We start from the raw sequence: 14,645 nt of genomic DNA on the forward strand, positions 1-14,645 counted from the left end.
TATGTTACGCCACTGACGTAACTGCCCTAACGCCAGTAGCGTAGCACCACCTACTGACCTCCTCTCTCACGCCCTCAGCGTAATCGCTTTGGAATCAATTTGTAAATTACGCAGGCGGCGTAGAAAAGATGGTTGCCTTTTGCTATCGTCGGAAATAACTGAAAATCCATTTCCCGACTTTCCCCACAGGGAGGTAACGATGATAAGGGCTAAAAGATGGTAATCGTAATTTGAGACTTGGCTCTCCGAAAGCTCTTTTCGGAAGTAATGCAGAGGAAAGGCAGATAATTAAAGGATAGCTATTCACGAAATCTGTTGGTACGCTGAAGGCGGCCGTTGACACCAAAACAAAGTAGTACCCAAGTGGAGGAAGAGGTCGCTGGAAATAAGAGGGCAGAAACGAAACCTGTTTGGAGAGACGCACTGGACGCTTAAGTTCCAATAATGAGTGGACCAATAGGGACTGGAGAGGAGGTCTAAAAGGTAAGGACTACGTCAGCGCGGAAGAACACCGCTGCTGTGTCCGCGAAAATCATGTGATCTCAAAGGGCGGAGCGTCACGTGGCAGGCGCGAGGAAGTAGAGCCGGCTTGGGCTTTGGGAGGAGGGCCCCGGGGAGGTGGGGACGTGGGGCCGGGTCAGCCAGGGGGCTGGGGAGCCCGCCGCTCGAAGGAAGCGCCTGCCTAGCTAGTACATGCCAGTCTTCCAGACGAAGCCCAGCCTTTCTTGTCGTCGAGGTTTCTACTCCTTTAATACTTCGTCCTACTGCACTGAAGCTCAGGTTCTCTCAGGACACACAGCTGTCTCTTCACTCCCCACCAGGGTGCCCATCCTGTCACTAAGACCCTTCCTGCCAGGGAAAGCCAACACTATCCTTCCCCCTACACTTAGGGTCTACAGCAGGCTCTTCTCTCTCTGCCTAGTGAACAGGGTGGATATGAACAAAAACCCCTCCCTCGTTTCCCCAAACCCCAGAGAAGGACCTAGGGCAGCTTTGGTTTCAAAGTTATAATGCATGGTTTAAAAGAGAGGAAAGGAAAAAAGAGAAAGCTGGTTACAGATCTGAGGGAATCTAGGAGGAAGGGCAAATAGAGGGAAAGTAAAGGAGGGGACAAGTTTGGGGGAAGTCCAGTGGCCCAAAATCCCAGTTTCCCACCCACAGCCCAGCCCTTGGAGTGAAGAATTAGATCAGTTTTGTACAAGAGTTTTTAAAAAATCAAATCACAACAAAGCTGGCTTGGCTTCTCTTTTGAGCCTCCCGGATTACCGAATGTCTGTCTCACTCTGGCCAGTTGTGTCTCTCCACCAGACACTGTTGCGGCTCTCCTAGGTCTCCGCTTATGTCCCAGTCTGGGGTTTCCAGGAGTGCGAACACGAAGTTAGAGTGAGGCTGCTTCAGAATCTGGCCCTTGTGTCCATCCAGACTCCGTAGGGAGTGCAAGGCTCCCAGGGCAGAGAGGGGTGGGAGGGGCAGACCCTGCCCAGACAGTCCTCACCGTTGGACAGGGCATCAGACGGCATCCCGAGGGCTCACCCTCCCCTTCCCCCCCACCCCAACTCAGGTGGAGGGGGAGCAGCTGTCACCAGAGCCTATGTTGGTGAAGGTTTCGGCTCAGCACAGAACGAACATCAGCGGTGAACCTGGGACGACAATAACTTGCATTGGTAGAGTCCTCATGGGGACAGCCTCCTCACACTAATGTAAAGCAGCCTCACTGAAGACGTGGGACAGAAAGAACCACCATTTTCTCATGAGGCTGAGGTTCAGTTTGCCCAAAACCCAATGGCTAAAGGTGAGGAGTTTAGACCTAGGTTCAAAAATTATATTCTTAGGGAAAAGAGATAAGGAAGTAAAACAGGACAAACTTTTATTCCTTCTTGGGATCCCCTACCACTCTTCTTCTCAGAAATCTAAGTGTCTAGCTTCCCTTACCTGAGGGCATCCAGCATTGGAAGCAGGTTGAGAAGGGCGGTATCACTGGGATCACTGAACCAGGATTTGATGGGGATGGCATTGTCTAGGGTGGGTGAAAAGGCACATGAGAATAAAGGGTTCAAGAGAGAAAGGGTGTTTTCCCTTTTATTTGGGGGCGGTTACTTTAAAATACATAACCTCCCTCCCAAACTCAATGACCTAAGTAAAACCTTCTGTATTTATTTTCCAAAACGAAATTAAATTTTAATCACCATATCTCATACTAGGGTAAGGCTTCTAGTCAAACTTGTGCCTTGTGTCTTACCTAAAGCAAATTTTATATGAAAAATCTGATTTATGAAACATATTGGGGGGGAGGCAGGGAACACTCTCATATGAAAAAAACAGCTTGCATCCTGACCTACTGTAAACCAGGGAATCCCAGCCCCATGCATTCAAAATACCTCCTTAGAACCACTTTCTAGTCCTGCCAGACTCACTGCCTTCTCCCTTACCTGGATGGCTCCTGTAAGCCCCTGGCGAGTTATCCAGGATCACAATGCTGGAGAGGTCACTGTGGACCACAGAGAGGTCCTTGATGTAGCTGCCCAATTCCAAAGTGCAGTGCTGGAAGGCAGGGTGGGCTGGGCATCAAAAGGAGACTCCGCCCTCTGTGATTGCTCCCCCAATCCCAACAATGCCCACAGGCAGCCAGTTCCCACAAAAGGGGATTATGTAGTACCCACACACACACCCTTAGAAGGTCCCATTCCAGAACTACCTTATGACCCAGCAATCCCACTGCTGGGCATACACACCGAGGAAACCAGAATTGAAAGAGACACATGTACCCCAATGTTCATCGCAGCACTGTTTATAATAGCCAGGACATGGAAACAACCTAGATGTCCATCAGCAGATGAATGGATAAGAAAGCTGTGGTACATATACACAATGGAGTATTACTCAGCCGTTAAAAAGAATTCATTTGAATCAGTTCTGATGAGATGGATGAAACTGGAGCCGATTATACAGAGTGAAGTAAGCCAGAAAGAAAAACACCAATACAGTATACTAACACATATATATGGAATTTAGGAAGATGGCAATGACGACCCTGTATGCAAGACAGGGAAAGAGACACAGATGTGTATAACGGACTTTTGGACTCAGAGGGAGAGGGAGAGGGTGGGATGATTTGGGAGAATGACATTCTAACATGTATACTATCATGTGAATTGAATCGCCAGTCTATGTCTGACGCAGGATGCAGCATGCTTCGGGCTGGTGCATGGGGATGACCCAGAAAGATGTTATGGGGAGGGAGGTGGGAGGGGGGTTCATGTTTGGGAATGCAAGTAAGAATTAAAGATTTTAAAATTAAAAATATATATATATATTGAACCAAAATTAAAACTAAAAAAAAAAAAAAAAAAAAAAAAGGAAGGTCCCATTCCTGGGCAGTTGCCTCAAACTGAAGCCCCTCCCTGATGGCCTGCCTCCCCAGCCTCATTCTTAGGCTTAGATTCTAGTCCCTTACCTGTCTGTAGTATCTCCTCTTGAGAATGCTTCTGCTATTATCCAGTTTATCTGCCACAGCAGAGCCATAAATCTCCATGCTTGCTGTGAACACCACCAACTCGTACCACTGGCTCACCTGAAATAGATTAGACAAGAGGAAGCTGTCAGAAGAGGTGATTGTTCATTTGGACATACAGTTCCCTTTTACTAAGACTCCAGTGAAGACCTTCAGGCTTTTCAGCAACACTGCATGTCTCTGAGGACACAAAATTTTGAAACTGTCCTTAAGACTCCAAGTTTTAGGCATCATACCCCCTTAAGATTCACAGATGCAAGAACAAGGTAGCAGAAAGGCCATGCAAAAATAGAACTGCATCAGCATAATAAATGAACTCTAACTATGGAAAGCCCTTCTCTGATCATCCAACAACCTCCCCTCTCCAAAACTGCCCCTGCCCATTTCTCTTGATCCCTTAATTCCTCCAAATCCTCTACATTCCCAGAGCCCTAAAACCATTCCTTCATCCCAGAACTGCCTTCAGCGTCTGCAAACTCACCACTTCCAAGAAGAAATCCACATGGGGCCTCTTATGTACAAAAAACCGGACGGGATGTTTGTCTATTACCACCTGCGGAGGAACACAGCAGGGCTGGGAGAACTCCTAAGCACCTCCACCCAGGCCTCAAGGACACCCCCTACCCTCCCACTGCTTGCTCCCCTTTTTCAGGCTGCCCCCATGGCCCAAGGACGAGGCCAGGGACGAGGTACTCTGGGATTGGGAAAGAATCTGAGCAGAATTACAGACACAAGTTATTCCATCACTTCCTACTCCCACACACCTTGAGAATGAAGTCAGGAGGCGTTCCAGGCCGGACTGTGGGCCTCAGGACCCCATCATGATGGGAGTGAATAAGTGTCTCATCCAGATCCAGCACCAGGATCTTCCTTTTCACCTGGCCTGAACCACAGGGGAAGGGGTAACACCAACCTACCTCCAGCCAAGACCTGGAACCCGACCTCACCTAGGGTTCCTCCCAGCCAGCATACTCACTTAGCCGATTCCGGGACACAGGAGATAAGGGAAGGATGTCATATCGAACAGTTTGGTACTGAATTACCTAGGAATAGCAAGAGAGAAGGTTAAACCCTGGACAAGGAAATCTTCCCTACTAACAATAGGAAGCACATGTTGAACATTTACTAAAAATTGAAGTGAAAGTCACTCAGTTGTATCCAACTCTTTGCGACCCCATCGGTATAGTCCATGAAATTCTCTAGGCCAGAATACTAGAGTGGATAGCCTTTCCCTTCTCCAGGGTATCTTCCCAACCCAGGGATCAAACCCAGGTCTCCTGTGTTGCAGGCGGATTCTTTACCAGCTGAGCCACAAGGGAAGCCCCTATAAATTGGGCATGGTATAATTTAGGGTTATTTATGTAATCCTCAAAACAACCCTAATAATAATTATAACAACAATATTACCCATGTTTTAAGGATAAAGAAACCAAGGCTGAGAGAAGTTAAATAACCTAAGACCACACAGCTAGGAATTAGTGGTTTGCCCCTCCAGTAAGAATGAAGACCATGAAAGCATGGATTTTGTCTTGATCATGGCTGTATTCCTAGAACACTATTGCAAGGGTGGTTACTCAACACTAGAATCAATGAAATGATGGAGCCACGATTGTACCCTTGCAGTCCCACCCAAGAACCTGTCCTGTTACCCACGATATTATCCTGCTACGTGGAAATGCATGCCCCTGCCTACCTCCACCTCAAGAATTCTTTGTGACAACTCCCATCACCTTGTGTTGGGAGCTGAGCACCTCAGAATCCTTAGTGGACAGAGGGTAGGTATCAGGAGGGGAGGTCCTTGGGTCACTAAGGGGAAGAGAGGATGAGGGAATCCAGGGGTTGTCAGGTCAGCTAAGTTCCTCTGGCTGGGGGCCACCAGGTCTATTTTAACCAGCCACCTGTCCATTTCTGTCTCTACTAGCCAAGTCACAAGCTGCAGAGAACCTCAGCCCTCTGAACAGCCTCCTTATCCTGGTACCCAGGGCAAGGCAGAGAATACCGGAAAGCCCCACTCACCAGGCCGACTGATAGAGCACCGAGAAGGCCAGAGTGAAGGGCTGTGAGTGGGAGGTGAGGAAGGGACAAGGATGTCACCAGCCTGGCCTTCCAGCTTCTCCATCTCTCTAGAGGCTCCTGTTTCCAACACTCAGGTCTCTCGCATGCAGAGCTTGGTGATTCCCTCCTCTGCCCTTTTCTTCTAAGCACAGTCCATCCCTAGGCTCCAAGCCTCATTAGAACCAGGCTGCTCCCCACTTGCAAACCAAAGGGCCCTCTCCCCCTAACCCCAAGACATCTGCCCTTCTTTTCTTGCAGGGCTGCCGATGGGAGCCGCAACAGCTCGGGTGTCCTGTCCTGCTATCTCGGGTTGCACATGCTGGGCATGTAGGGAATGCTCTAAGCATCTGCCAGAAAGGGGGCGGGGGGAGAAACCAGACTGGAAGGAAGGAAGACAAAAGGCTTTGGGGTCAAGGAACCTGTCTCTAGCTGGGTCGGTGCACACCTCTGCACCCAGAAAACAGCTGCTATTTTCTCCCCTAAAAGAAAGGAAAGCAAGGGGGATATTCTCTGCAAGGCCAGGAAGAGAGAACAGCACCTAACATGGAAGGAAAACCCCAGGAGCTACCACACATGCATCTCAGCATCTCTGACCTCAGATTCTTCTTCGTTCCTGACCCTGTCTTGGGGAAATAGCCCTGCCTACAACCATGACCACCCAGAAACAATCCTCACCCTAAATCGAAAAGTGAAAGTAGACTGATAAAGGAGACACTGAAGCCAAGGCCAGGCCCATTCTACCACTACCACTCAGGCAGGGCTGTCTGGAAATTTGACCTAGGCAGCCCGTACCACATTTTATTTCTTCCAGTTTTATTGAGTTATGCCAGAGTACAGACTGGAGATTCTCAACACCCCAACTCCCTGAGTCCTCCCCAGCCTCCTTCAGTGTATTCTCCCCCATGGGGGTGAGAACACACATCATACTTATTAAGTTATGTTAGCCTAAGGAGATTTGACCTTGGAGAAAAGCTATGGAGGAGGGAACCCAGAGATACACTCCCCACAGTATCCCTCACAACGCCGGGGTCTCCTGGGAAAACAAGCATGCCCTCAGATTGAAGTCTTTACAACTGACAAGCACCGTCTTATGATGAGGACACTCAAACTTTAATGCGCTCCCTTCTGCAACTAAAGATGACCATCATAAACGCATTTTTATGCGTTTTTCAATCCCAGAGTCTTGATAAGCCTAAATATTCACACTCACACTATGAACTGGGTTTTCAGGACCTTTTGGGAAGAGTTCCCTTAATCTGAACCGCAGGAGCTTCTCCTGCACACCCAGGGCTTTTCCTAAGTTCCCATTCTTGTCACATACGCCCTCCCACCCACCCCCACCCTTGGCACAGGAGCCAGTATATTCCTTGTCTTAAGACCAAACACACATGGAGATTCCAAATAATGGGAGGGTCTTTGACTAACCCACATCGATGGATCTGCTGCCATCAAACAGGTGTTCCCCGCCTATCGGTTTCTTTAGCAACAACTTCAGCTTTCTTAAAGAGCGCCCCACCCACCACCCTGGCCCCCAAGAATTGCCAAATCCTTTTACCGTGTAGCCCCCCTCCACCATCTCGGTTCTACCGCAAGGGTCTTCCTTTTTCCCATCCCACCTCTTGCCCAGCTACGGGTGCTCTAATTCTCTAGCGGTAGAAGCTGCCGCCAAGACTCGGTTCCTAGGCCCAAACAGAGGCCCGACACTTTCCGAAAACCCTTGAGCACAGCTGACAGAGGTCCCCACCACCACCAGCGCCCACCCAAGGCTCACCGTGCGGATCTGCCTCCGCAAAAGGTAAATGAAGAAGCTCCAGAGCTTGGCGGCGAAGGCCACGAACGTGCGCAGCCCCAGCAGACACTGCGTCCGCATCATCCCGATGACCCCGGCACCGCCGGCCCCGGGGCCCCCGCGGCCCAGCTCCGCCAGCCCCCCGGGGGCAGCCCCCCGCCACCGGGAGGGGGAACGGGGGCCCCGAGTGGCAGAAGAGGCTGCAGAGAGGGGCACGGAGCGGGCGGCTCACAAAGCCACCCACGACGAGGGGAAAGCCCAGCGGAACGGGGAGCTGGGGGACAGGCGTGGGCAGCCCGCGGGGGCCCACATGGGCGGGGAGTGGCACCGACGGCTTCGCCGAGGTTGCGGGCCGAGGCAGGTCGGGCTACAGTGGGGTCCTCCGAGACCAGGAGAGAAGGGGATGGAGAATTGGGGGAGGGGGCTGTGGGGGAGGGGGTTAGGGAGAAGGGAGGGAGGGAGAAGGAAGGGGGAGGGGAAGGGGGGAAGCGGAGGGTGGCCCGCTGCGCAGGCGCGCTAGGGGGCTGCCCGCGGGAAAGGGGCGGGCGGGGGCAGCGGCGCGCGAAGGGCCGCGGAGGCGGTGGCGAACGGGCCGGGTGAGCCAAGGACCCAGGAAGAAGGGGAGGGGGAGCCGAAGGACGCGGATGGCTGGACCAGAGCGGCCTCCCCCTCCCCGAGGTCAGGGGCGCCTCAACCGCTGGGGAGCGGGGCTGCAGCCTCTGCAGCTGGATTTCCCACTCTGACGGGCGCCATTTTACCGCCCAAAGGACTCCCTCCTCCTTTCTTCCCCCCTCCTCTTCCCCTCTGACACTACTTCCGGTGGTGACGTGTATTCGCTTCACCTGGACTAAAGTTCCCCCTACTCAGTCTATGGGGGTGGGGATAAGGAAAGTGGGGCGTGTCCCGAACCAGGCTACAATATTGCGCGTGCGCGGGGGCGGGGCCTGGAGCAAAGCAGGCCCACCTTGAATTGCATGGGCTGAGCGGAGTGACGTCACTTGTCCCCGAGGCTCAGACCGTCGGAAGGGCTCGCGCGGCCACCTCCCCCTCCCACGGACAACTGCCCCAACGGCCCTTTCCGCCCCGGTCACGGTAAAAGTGTAGAGAGGGACGTCGTCCCTACGTGTGTGTACCAGCACTCAGGAGGCGCTATTCCCCGTGAGCCTTCCTGGGATAGTGAACCTAATCACCTCTCCAGACTATACCAGGTCTTAGTGGTGGGAGGGGTCGTGGATGCCCCGCCCCTTTTTGTGGAGGGGGCGGGGTAGTGGACAGTGACGCCATCAGAGGGCGTCCGAAAAGGGACGGGACGCGTTTTGGGGATGTTGGAGTCGCTGTTGGCTGTTGGTGGCCTGATGCTGCTTCGGGGTGAGGGTCGAAGGCACAGGCGCTTCGGAACAGGGCGCAAGGGGCGGAAGTGGAGAGGAGGGGCCATAGGTCACAAGCCAGGGGTGGAGGTCTCGACCACTCGGTGAATGCGAAAACCTCAGTATTCTCAGGCTGTTTGTTATTCGCTCTTTCCAGACTCCGTGGAGTGGGAGGGGCGTAGTCTCCTGAAGGCGCTTGTCAAGAAATCTGCGTTGCGGTGAGTATCCCGCAGCGTCTCGCCGTTCCGTCCGATGAGGGAGCCTGAGTCCCATTCTGACAGTCCCCCTCATCTCTGCCTCAGTGGTGAGCAAGTCCACGTCCTGGGCTGTGAAGTGAGCGAAGAAGAGTTTCGTGAAGGTTTTGACTCCAATATCAACAGCCGGTAAGTACAAATTGGAAGAAATTTAATTGGATTTGGGACTAATGTTGCTGAGGAATTTCCCTTCCAGCAACAGGGAAAAAACCTGATATGTAGTAGTGTGGAAGTGTCAGTTGCCAGTCGTGTCCGACCCTTTGCGACCCCGTGGACTGTAGCCCGGGCTCCTCTGTCCATGAGATTTCCCGGAGGCAAGAATGCTGGAGTGGGTTGCCATTCACTTATCCAGAGGATCTTCCCCACCCAGGGATTGAACCCAGGTCTCCTGCTTTCCAGCCAGTTCTTTACCATCTGAACCACCAGAGAAGCTTAAAGCCTAGTCGACAATTCATTGAATGGAAATGGGTCTTCAACGGAGGTAGGAATTAGTAAGTGGAATGATGAAGAGTAGTTATCTGGAGAATCCAAAACAGGGACTACAGAAGATGAATTGAGTAATAAAAGGCCGACAGTACAGGCTAGCATTAGAGACTGCCCTGGAGAATAAGAATAAACATGTTCTGCCTTTTGAGTGAATCAGTCTAGTGATCAACGTATGTCAGCACCAACTGCAGGCTACATAGGTATTTGTCCTACAAACAGAAGGAACAATTTATGCATAATTGGGGAGATACGGAAGCCATCTGGCTTCCCTGGTGGCTCAGAGGCAAAGACTCTGCCTACTGTCCAGGAGATGCGGCAGAAGCTGTGGGTCCAATCCCTCAGTCAGGAAGATCCCCTGGAGAAGGAAATGGCAGCCCACTCTAGTATTCTTGCCTGGAGATCCCGTGGACAGAGGAGCATGGTGGGCTACAGTCCATGGAGTCAACAAAGGAGTCGGACACCATTTAGTGACTAAACAACAACATGGAAGCCATACCTGTTCGTGGGAGATGCAGGAGCTTCCTGAGGTCAGCCAAAGAGCAGTATCTGATAATAGTGAAAAGTCTTACAGAGCATGAAAAGGAAAATTTGAAAGGAGAGTGATAACATCATACCTGTTAGAAAGACTCCACACTGGGGAGAATGGGTTGGGCCCCAGGGGGAGGGGGGCGGGGAGCCTGGACTTAGGGAGACCAAGTGGGAAGGGTTTTGCAAAAATGCAGATTCTCTCAGATGTAGAAGTGCTGGTTAAGAGCTAGTTGTGAACCAGGGACTGTGCTAGATTAGAGCAGTGATTGAAGTAGACAGGATTCGTATTCCAATGAAATCTCAGAGAATAATGGTAAAAGGAGACAGGCCTGGCTTAAGGCAGGGTGGAGAGTTTGGGACAAATGTAAAAGGACGTTAGCAGGTACACCTTCGAGGACTTACAGACTGATATGGGGCAGAGGAAAGCACCCGGATCAGGAGGTCCCTGAACCTATGTTGGATGGTTAAGAAAAATTGTTTCCTGGTCTGCATAGTTAGCTGGATAATGGTAGTTTACATCTGCCCAAATTTTGTATCCATTGTTAGAGTAGACATGATGCTGTAAAGATGACACTCACAAGAGAAGCAGGAGATACAAAGGAGGTATCTGGGAACAAGTTCTGCCACTGTGAAGCTTTCCCAGGATTTCCAGTCCATGCCAGTTTCTTTTCCTGAATTGTTATTCTATCTGTAGTTAGTATGACAGGACTTGCTTCTTGACGTTCTCTAAGCTGTTTTACAGGCAGGAACCATGTCTCAGGTCCTCGCCTTCCTCTTTAACCATTCAGAGAAGGATATATTTTAGGCACCACTCAGGAAATATTTGATAATGATGACAGTTAACATTTATCAAGTGTTTACTACTTGTCAAGCACTGTACTAAATGTCAGAAGGTTGGTATTCCTGTTTTATAAGTGAAGAAACTGAGTCTTAGATGAAGTAATGTATCAGGTGACCTTGGGCAAGTAGAACCAAGCTTGGAGCTCAGGGCTGTTTGACACCAAAGTCTGTGCTGTCAATCACTATATTCTATTTTAAAGTTTTTTAAAATCAGCTTTTCACTGATATTTAAAATATTAGTGAAAATCAAGGAAACCGAACCACAAAGATCAGAAGCCAAAGTTGGAGATGGCGGGGGCAGGGGAGCAGTATAATCATGCCTTTTATTTTCCCTTTATAGGCTGGTTTACCATGATCTCTTTAGAGACCCTCTCAGCTGGTCAAAACCTGGGAAAGCCCTTCCTGGAGGGCCCCTGGAAGCCTTGAGGGCCCTGGACAAGAGGACAGTTTCTGGCCCTGCCACCATTGCTCTTGATTCCCTCAGCTGGTTGCTGCATCACCTTCCCTGCCCCACACTCTGCCAGACCCTGCATGCGCTGAGCCGTCAGGACTCCTGCCCTGGTGAGGCTCCTCATTTGTTTCTTCCCTTCATACATTCCCCCTACCAACCATGTGCCCCTCTCCACCCTAACAAGAAATATATCAGGGATCTCCAGTTGGGCTTTCTTCCAACACTTTAATCTTTATTCTATTTCTTGATTGCATCATAATGCTATCAATCACTCTTTTTTTATTTTCCAAGTTTGTGGGTTTTTTTTCCTCTCGTTCATTCATTCAACAAATGTTAAATATATACATACAGTGTTGGGTCCTTGCCTTCCAGGAGCTCAAAGTCCCGTTAAGGGTACAGACCAGTAAACAAGCAATTTACTGGATAGCCTGATAAGGACTGTGATGATAAAGGAACATGTACAGAGTACCTTAAGGAATGTCTTGAAGAGTGAAGGGTCAGTCAGGCCAATTTGTCCAGCTGATAGCTCTGGGACTAGCCCTAAAGTACAGTGGGTCCTAAGATGGGCTTTAGAGTCAGATACCCAGCTCGGTACACAGGTGTTTGGTCTGACAGTGCTTCAGTTTCCTCTGTAAAAGTCGAGGGAGAATGGAGTTTACAGTATTAGGATGAACCACTTGGAACTGTTGTCTTTATAGGTCAGATATGGTCAGATGTTAGCAGTTTCATACAGTTCAACCTAAAAATGCAAATCTTTAGTGTAGTGTCTTACACTAAATGCAGCTAAAAAAGGAGGGAAGATGGGAGGGCATCTAAGGCACCAACTGGGATTTTTGGCAAGTTCCAGACACAGCAGGTAGTTCTGTGTACAAGAGATGAGGCTGAAAGCAAGTGGAGAACAAACACTGAAAGTGTGAGTTCCTTCCTGGAGGCCTTGGGGCACTCCTGAGGATTGAGGTCAGAGCAGTGCCTTGATTCGATGTACACTGGAATAAGAATGTGTATTAAGGTGAGGCCTGAAAGAAGTCAGAGCAGGGTGGTGAAACTGACTGAGGTCAGTCAGGATCTGGGCAGAGTTCTGAGAAGATGTGGGCCTCTGATGTGGGCCTTTTTTTTCCTCTTCACTGTTTGATCCCAAGCATCCCTGGAATGCTCCCTACTGCCCTTTGTGCACCACATTTCTTGTCCCTCTACAGGTGACACCCCCCCAGGTGAGCAGGTGCGTGTGCTGGGCCTGCTGCATGAAGAGCTTCACGGCCCAGGCCCTTTGGGAGCATTGAGCAGCCTTGCTCAGACCGAGGTGACCCTGAGTGGTATGATGGGCCAGGCATCGGCTCAGATCCTCTGTCGGAGGCCGAGACAGCGCCCCACCCACCAGGTCAGGAGAAGCAGGGGACTGGAGGTTGAGGTCAGACAGAGAGGGAGAGCAGTAAAACAGATGATGTGATGGAGCACGTCCCTGGGCCCTCATCGTAGCAGTTCCCCCATTTTATCTCCTTTGTGAGATGCCTTGTGAGGTAGATTGTTTTATTATCCCCATTTTGTAGCCTGGAAAGCTCACATACTGTAAGCTGAACCAACAAAAGACACTGCCTTCCAGGAAATGGAAAAGGAGAAAAAGCCAAAAGTTGTCCCCATGGAGAGGTTTGAGGGGCTAAGAGGTGGAACGCATGAGCCGGAAGAAGCCAGTCAGATCAGTGGCTAAGAGCTGGAGTGGCAGTTCCTGGTTCTCTGGTTTGCTCAGTAAGATAGAAAAATCCTTCTTAACCCTCTTCTTACTTCTCCCCAGACTCAGTGGTTCTCCATCCTTCCTGACTTCAGCTTGGAGCTCCAAGCGGAGCCGCCACTGGAATCCCAGCCCCGCTCAGATCCTCATACTCCCTCGGTACCTAAGAGCCAGGGCGGGAACAAGGGGATGGGATTTGGGGTCTGGAAAAAGGAGAGGGGGATAAAAACTGCAGACATTGGGGGCGTGGGGTCAGGGATTCCAGGGATGGTGCAGACCAGCAGCTTCTTCTGTACCTGCAGGTGGACCCCACTACTCATTTGACTTTTAACCTTCATCTGTCCAAGAAGGAGAGAGAAGCCAAAGATAGCCTGACTCTGCCCTTCCAGTTCAGCTCGGAAAAGTAAGGTTGGGGCCTCAGTGCCCAAGTCCCTGAGTTGAGCCCAGCATTGGGCCTAAGAGGTGGGGCGACAGCAGGTTGTTGATTAACTTTTTCAACTTTATAGGGGCTGAAGTCCACCTCCAGAGTCAAGTCTGGGGAGTGGCTCTTTACCCACCCAAACCCCAGCAGTGTCAAAGGGCCTCAATGTCTCTTTTCTCTCCATTAGCGCTTTGGGTCCCAGCTCACTAATGTCCCCAAAGTAATCTGGGCCTGGGCTGAGCGGGACCAGACCCCAGGGAAGTGGCCCTATCTCCAGGTAGCAGCACTGGGAGGGTAGGAAGCTAGATGGTATGCCAGAGACAGGTTAATAAGGGCTTAGTAGACACTTGTTCTGTGCCCAGCATGTGGGCGGGTGAAGCAAGACTACACAGTATTCTTGCCCTCAAGCTGCTAAGAACTTAGGGTGTTGCAAGAGCTGTCTAAGAGTACCCATCCCTATACCAGTTGGTGCTACACAAGGTCAGACAAAGGGATTTAGCCCAAGAAGACATGGAAGCCAGAGAGGGAGTGACTGTTACGCAGAAAGAGGGTGTCCAGATGTGACCCATTACCCACCCTCCCCAGCACCAATTCTCCCCTTATCTCTCCTCAGACAGCAGGCTCTACTGCGCCCTGGGCTGGGCCAGGCTACCAGCCACATCTTCTATGAGCCAGATGCTTATGATGACCTGGATCAAGAAGACCCAGACGATGACCTAGATGTTTGATTGTCTAGGAGATTTGACTACACTGCAGTAGGAGGGGAAGAGGAAGACTACGGGCCTGTAACCATCCTTCAATGTGTGTATTGGCCTTAGCCTGTCTCTGCTCCATCTTTGTTTCCTGTTTCTATGGAGGCCCTGCCCTGTGACCCATGAGCCAGGGAGCAGCTTCCAGTGAGAAGTGGGCTGGAGGCATAAGAGAAAGTGACAGGATAGGAACACCACCTCCACCCAACCCTAATAAAATATTTTATTTTGTATTAAAAGAAAAAGTTCTTTGGTTGCTATTTAAGCAAAAGTCGAAAGTGGACAGGACTGGAGGCTGGGAGTGGATGAGGGAAGCAGATGCCCTGAAGGGGATGGAAAAAAAGCCTACTTTCCAAAACATTTTTATTACTGTACAAAAAGCACACCCTCCCTTTTTTGTCCCCCCCACCCAACCCCCCAGGAAACTGTACATGGTGTGCTGGGCTAGAGTGACTGAAGGCTTTTGCT

The 14,645-nt window shown here is 50.7% G+C and overlaps 2 protein-coding genes across 5 annotated transcripts; one reads left to right on the forward strand and one right to left on the reverse strand.

Moving 5' to 3' along the window:
• Positions 1 to 992: 992 nt before the first annotated feature.
• On the reverse strand, positions 993 to 8,126 carry CTDNEP1 (CTD nuclear envelope phosphatase 1). The gene is made up of 8 exons (XM_004012642.6): positions 7,338 to 8,126; positions 4,488 to 4,554; positions 4,276 to 4,394; positions 3,993 to 4,064; positions 3,455 to 3,571; positions 2,430 to 2,541; positions 1,933 to 2,017; positions 993 to 1,640 (listed from the first exon to the last, which is right to left on the reverse strand). Exons 1-8 carry the CDS (start codon positions 7,437 to 7,439, stop codon positions 1,580 to 1,582), a joined length of 735 nt encoding a protein of 244 aa, XP_004012691.1. The 5' UTR covers positions 7,440 to 8,126; the 3' UTR covers positions 993 to 1,579.
• Positions 8,127 to 8,351: 225 nt separating this feature from the next.
• Positions 8,352 to 14,422, forward strand: ELP5 (elongator acetyltransferase complex subunit 5). Of its 4 annotated transcripts, XM_012185627.3 has the most exons (8): positions 8,652 to 8,723; positions 8,880 to 8,940; positions 9,025 to 9,105; positions 11,171 to 11,391; positions 12,478 to 12,659; positions 13,071 to 13,166; positions 13,310 to 13,410; positions 14,042 to 14,422. In XM_012185627.3, exons 1-8 carry the CDS (start codon positions 8,678 to 8,680, stop codon positions 14,154 to 14,156), a joined length of 903 nt encoding a protein of 300 aa, XP_012041017.2. In that variant the 5' UTR covers positions 8,652 to 8,677; the 3' UTR covers positions 14,157 to 14,422. The 4 variants fall into 4 exon arrangements, with proteins under 4 accessions (XP_042112532.1, XP_012041018.1, XP_012041017.2 ...); XM_042256598.1 differs by lacking the exon at positions 8,652 to 8,723 and adding an exon at positions 8,352 to 8,563 and having other exon boundaries at positions 8,880 to 9,105; XM_012185628.5 differs by lacking the exon at positions 8,652 to 8,723 and adding an exon at positions 8,352 to 8,447 and having other exon boundaries at positions 8,880 to 9,105.
• The last annotated feature ends 223 nt before the right edge of the window (positions 14,423 to 14,645 follow it).

The sequence above is a fragment of the Ovis aries genome, chromosome 11, assembly GCF_016772045.2.
Source record: "Ovis aries strain OAR_USU_Benz2616 breed Rambouillet chromosome 11, ARS-UI_Ramb_v3.0, whole genome shotgun sequence".
In the NCBI taxonomy this organism is placed as follows: Eukaryota; Metazoa; Chordata; class Mammalia; order Artiodactyla; family Bovidae; genus Ovis; species Ovis aries.

Excerpts from the sequence above, each read along its gene's own strand:
- CTDNEP1 (XM_004012642.6), bottom strand. The coding sequence starts at position 7,439 with ATGATGCGGACGCAGTGTCTGCTGGGGCTGCGCACGTTCGTGGCCTTC. Across the intron at positions 4,065-4,275 it reads CTCCTGACTTCATTCTCAAG|GTGGTAATAGACAAACATCC; the intron begins GTGTGTGGGAGT and ends GTTCCTCCGCAG. Across the intron at positions 2,018-2,429 it reads GGCTTACAGGAGCCATCCAG|ACAATGCCATCCCCATCAAA; the intron begins GTAAGGGAGAAG and ends CACCCACCCTAG.
- ELP5 (XM_012185627.3), top strand. The coding sequence starts at position 8,678 with ATGTTGGAGTCGCTGTTGGCTGTTGGTGGCCTGATGCTGCTTCGGG. Across the intron at positions 8,941-9,024 it reads GTCAAGAAATCTGCGTTGCG|TGGTGAGCAAGTCCACGTCC; the intron begins GTGAGTATCCCG and ends TCTCTGCCTCAG. Across the intron at positions 12,660-13,070 it reads GACAGCGCCCCACCCACCAG|ACTCAGTGGTTCTCCATCCT; the intron begins GTCAGGAGAAGC and ends ACTTCTCCCCAG.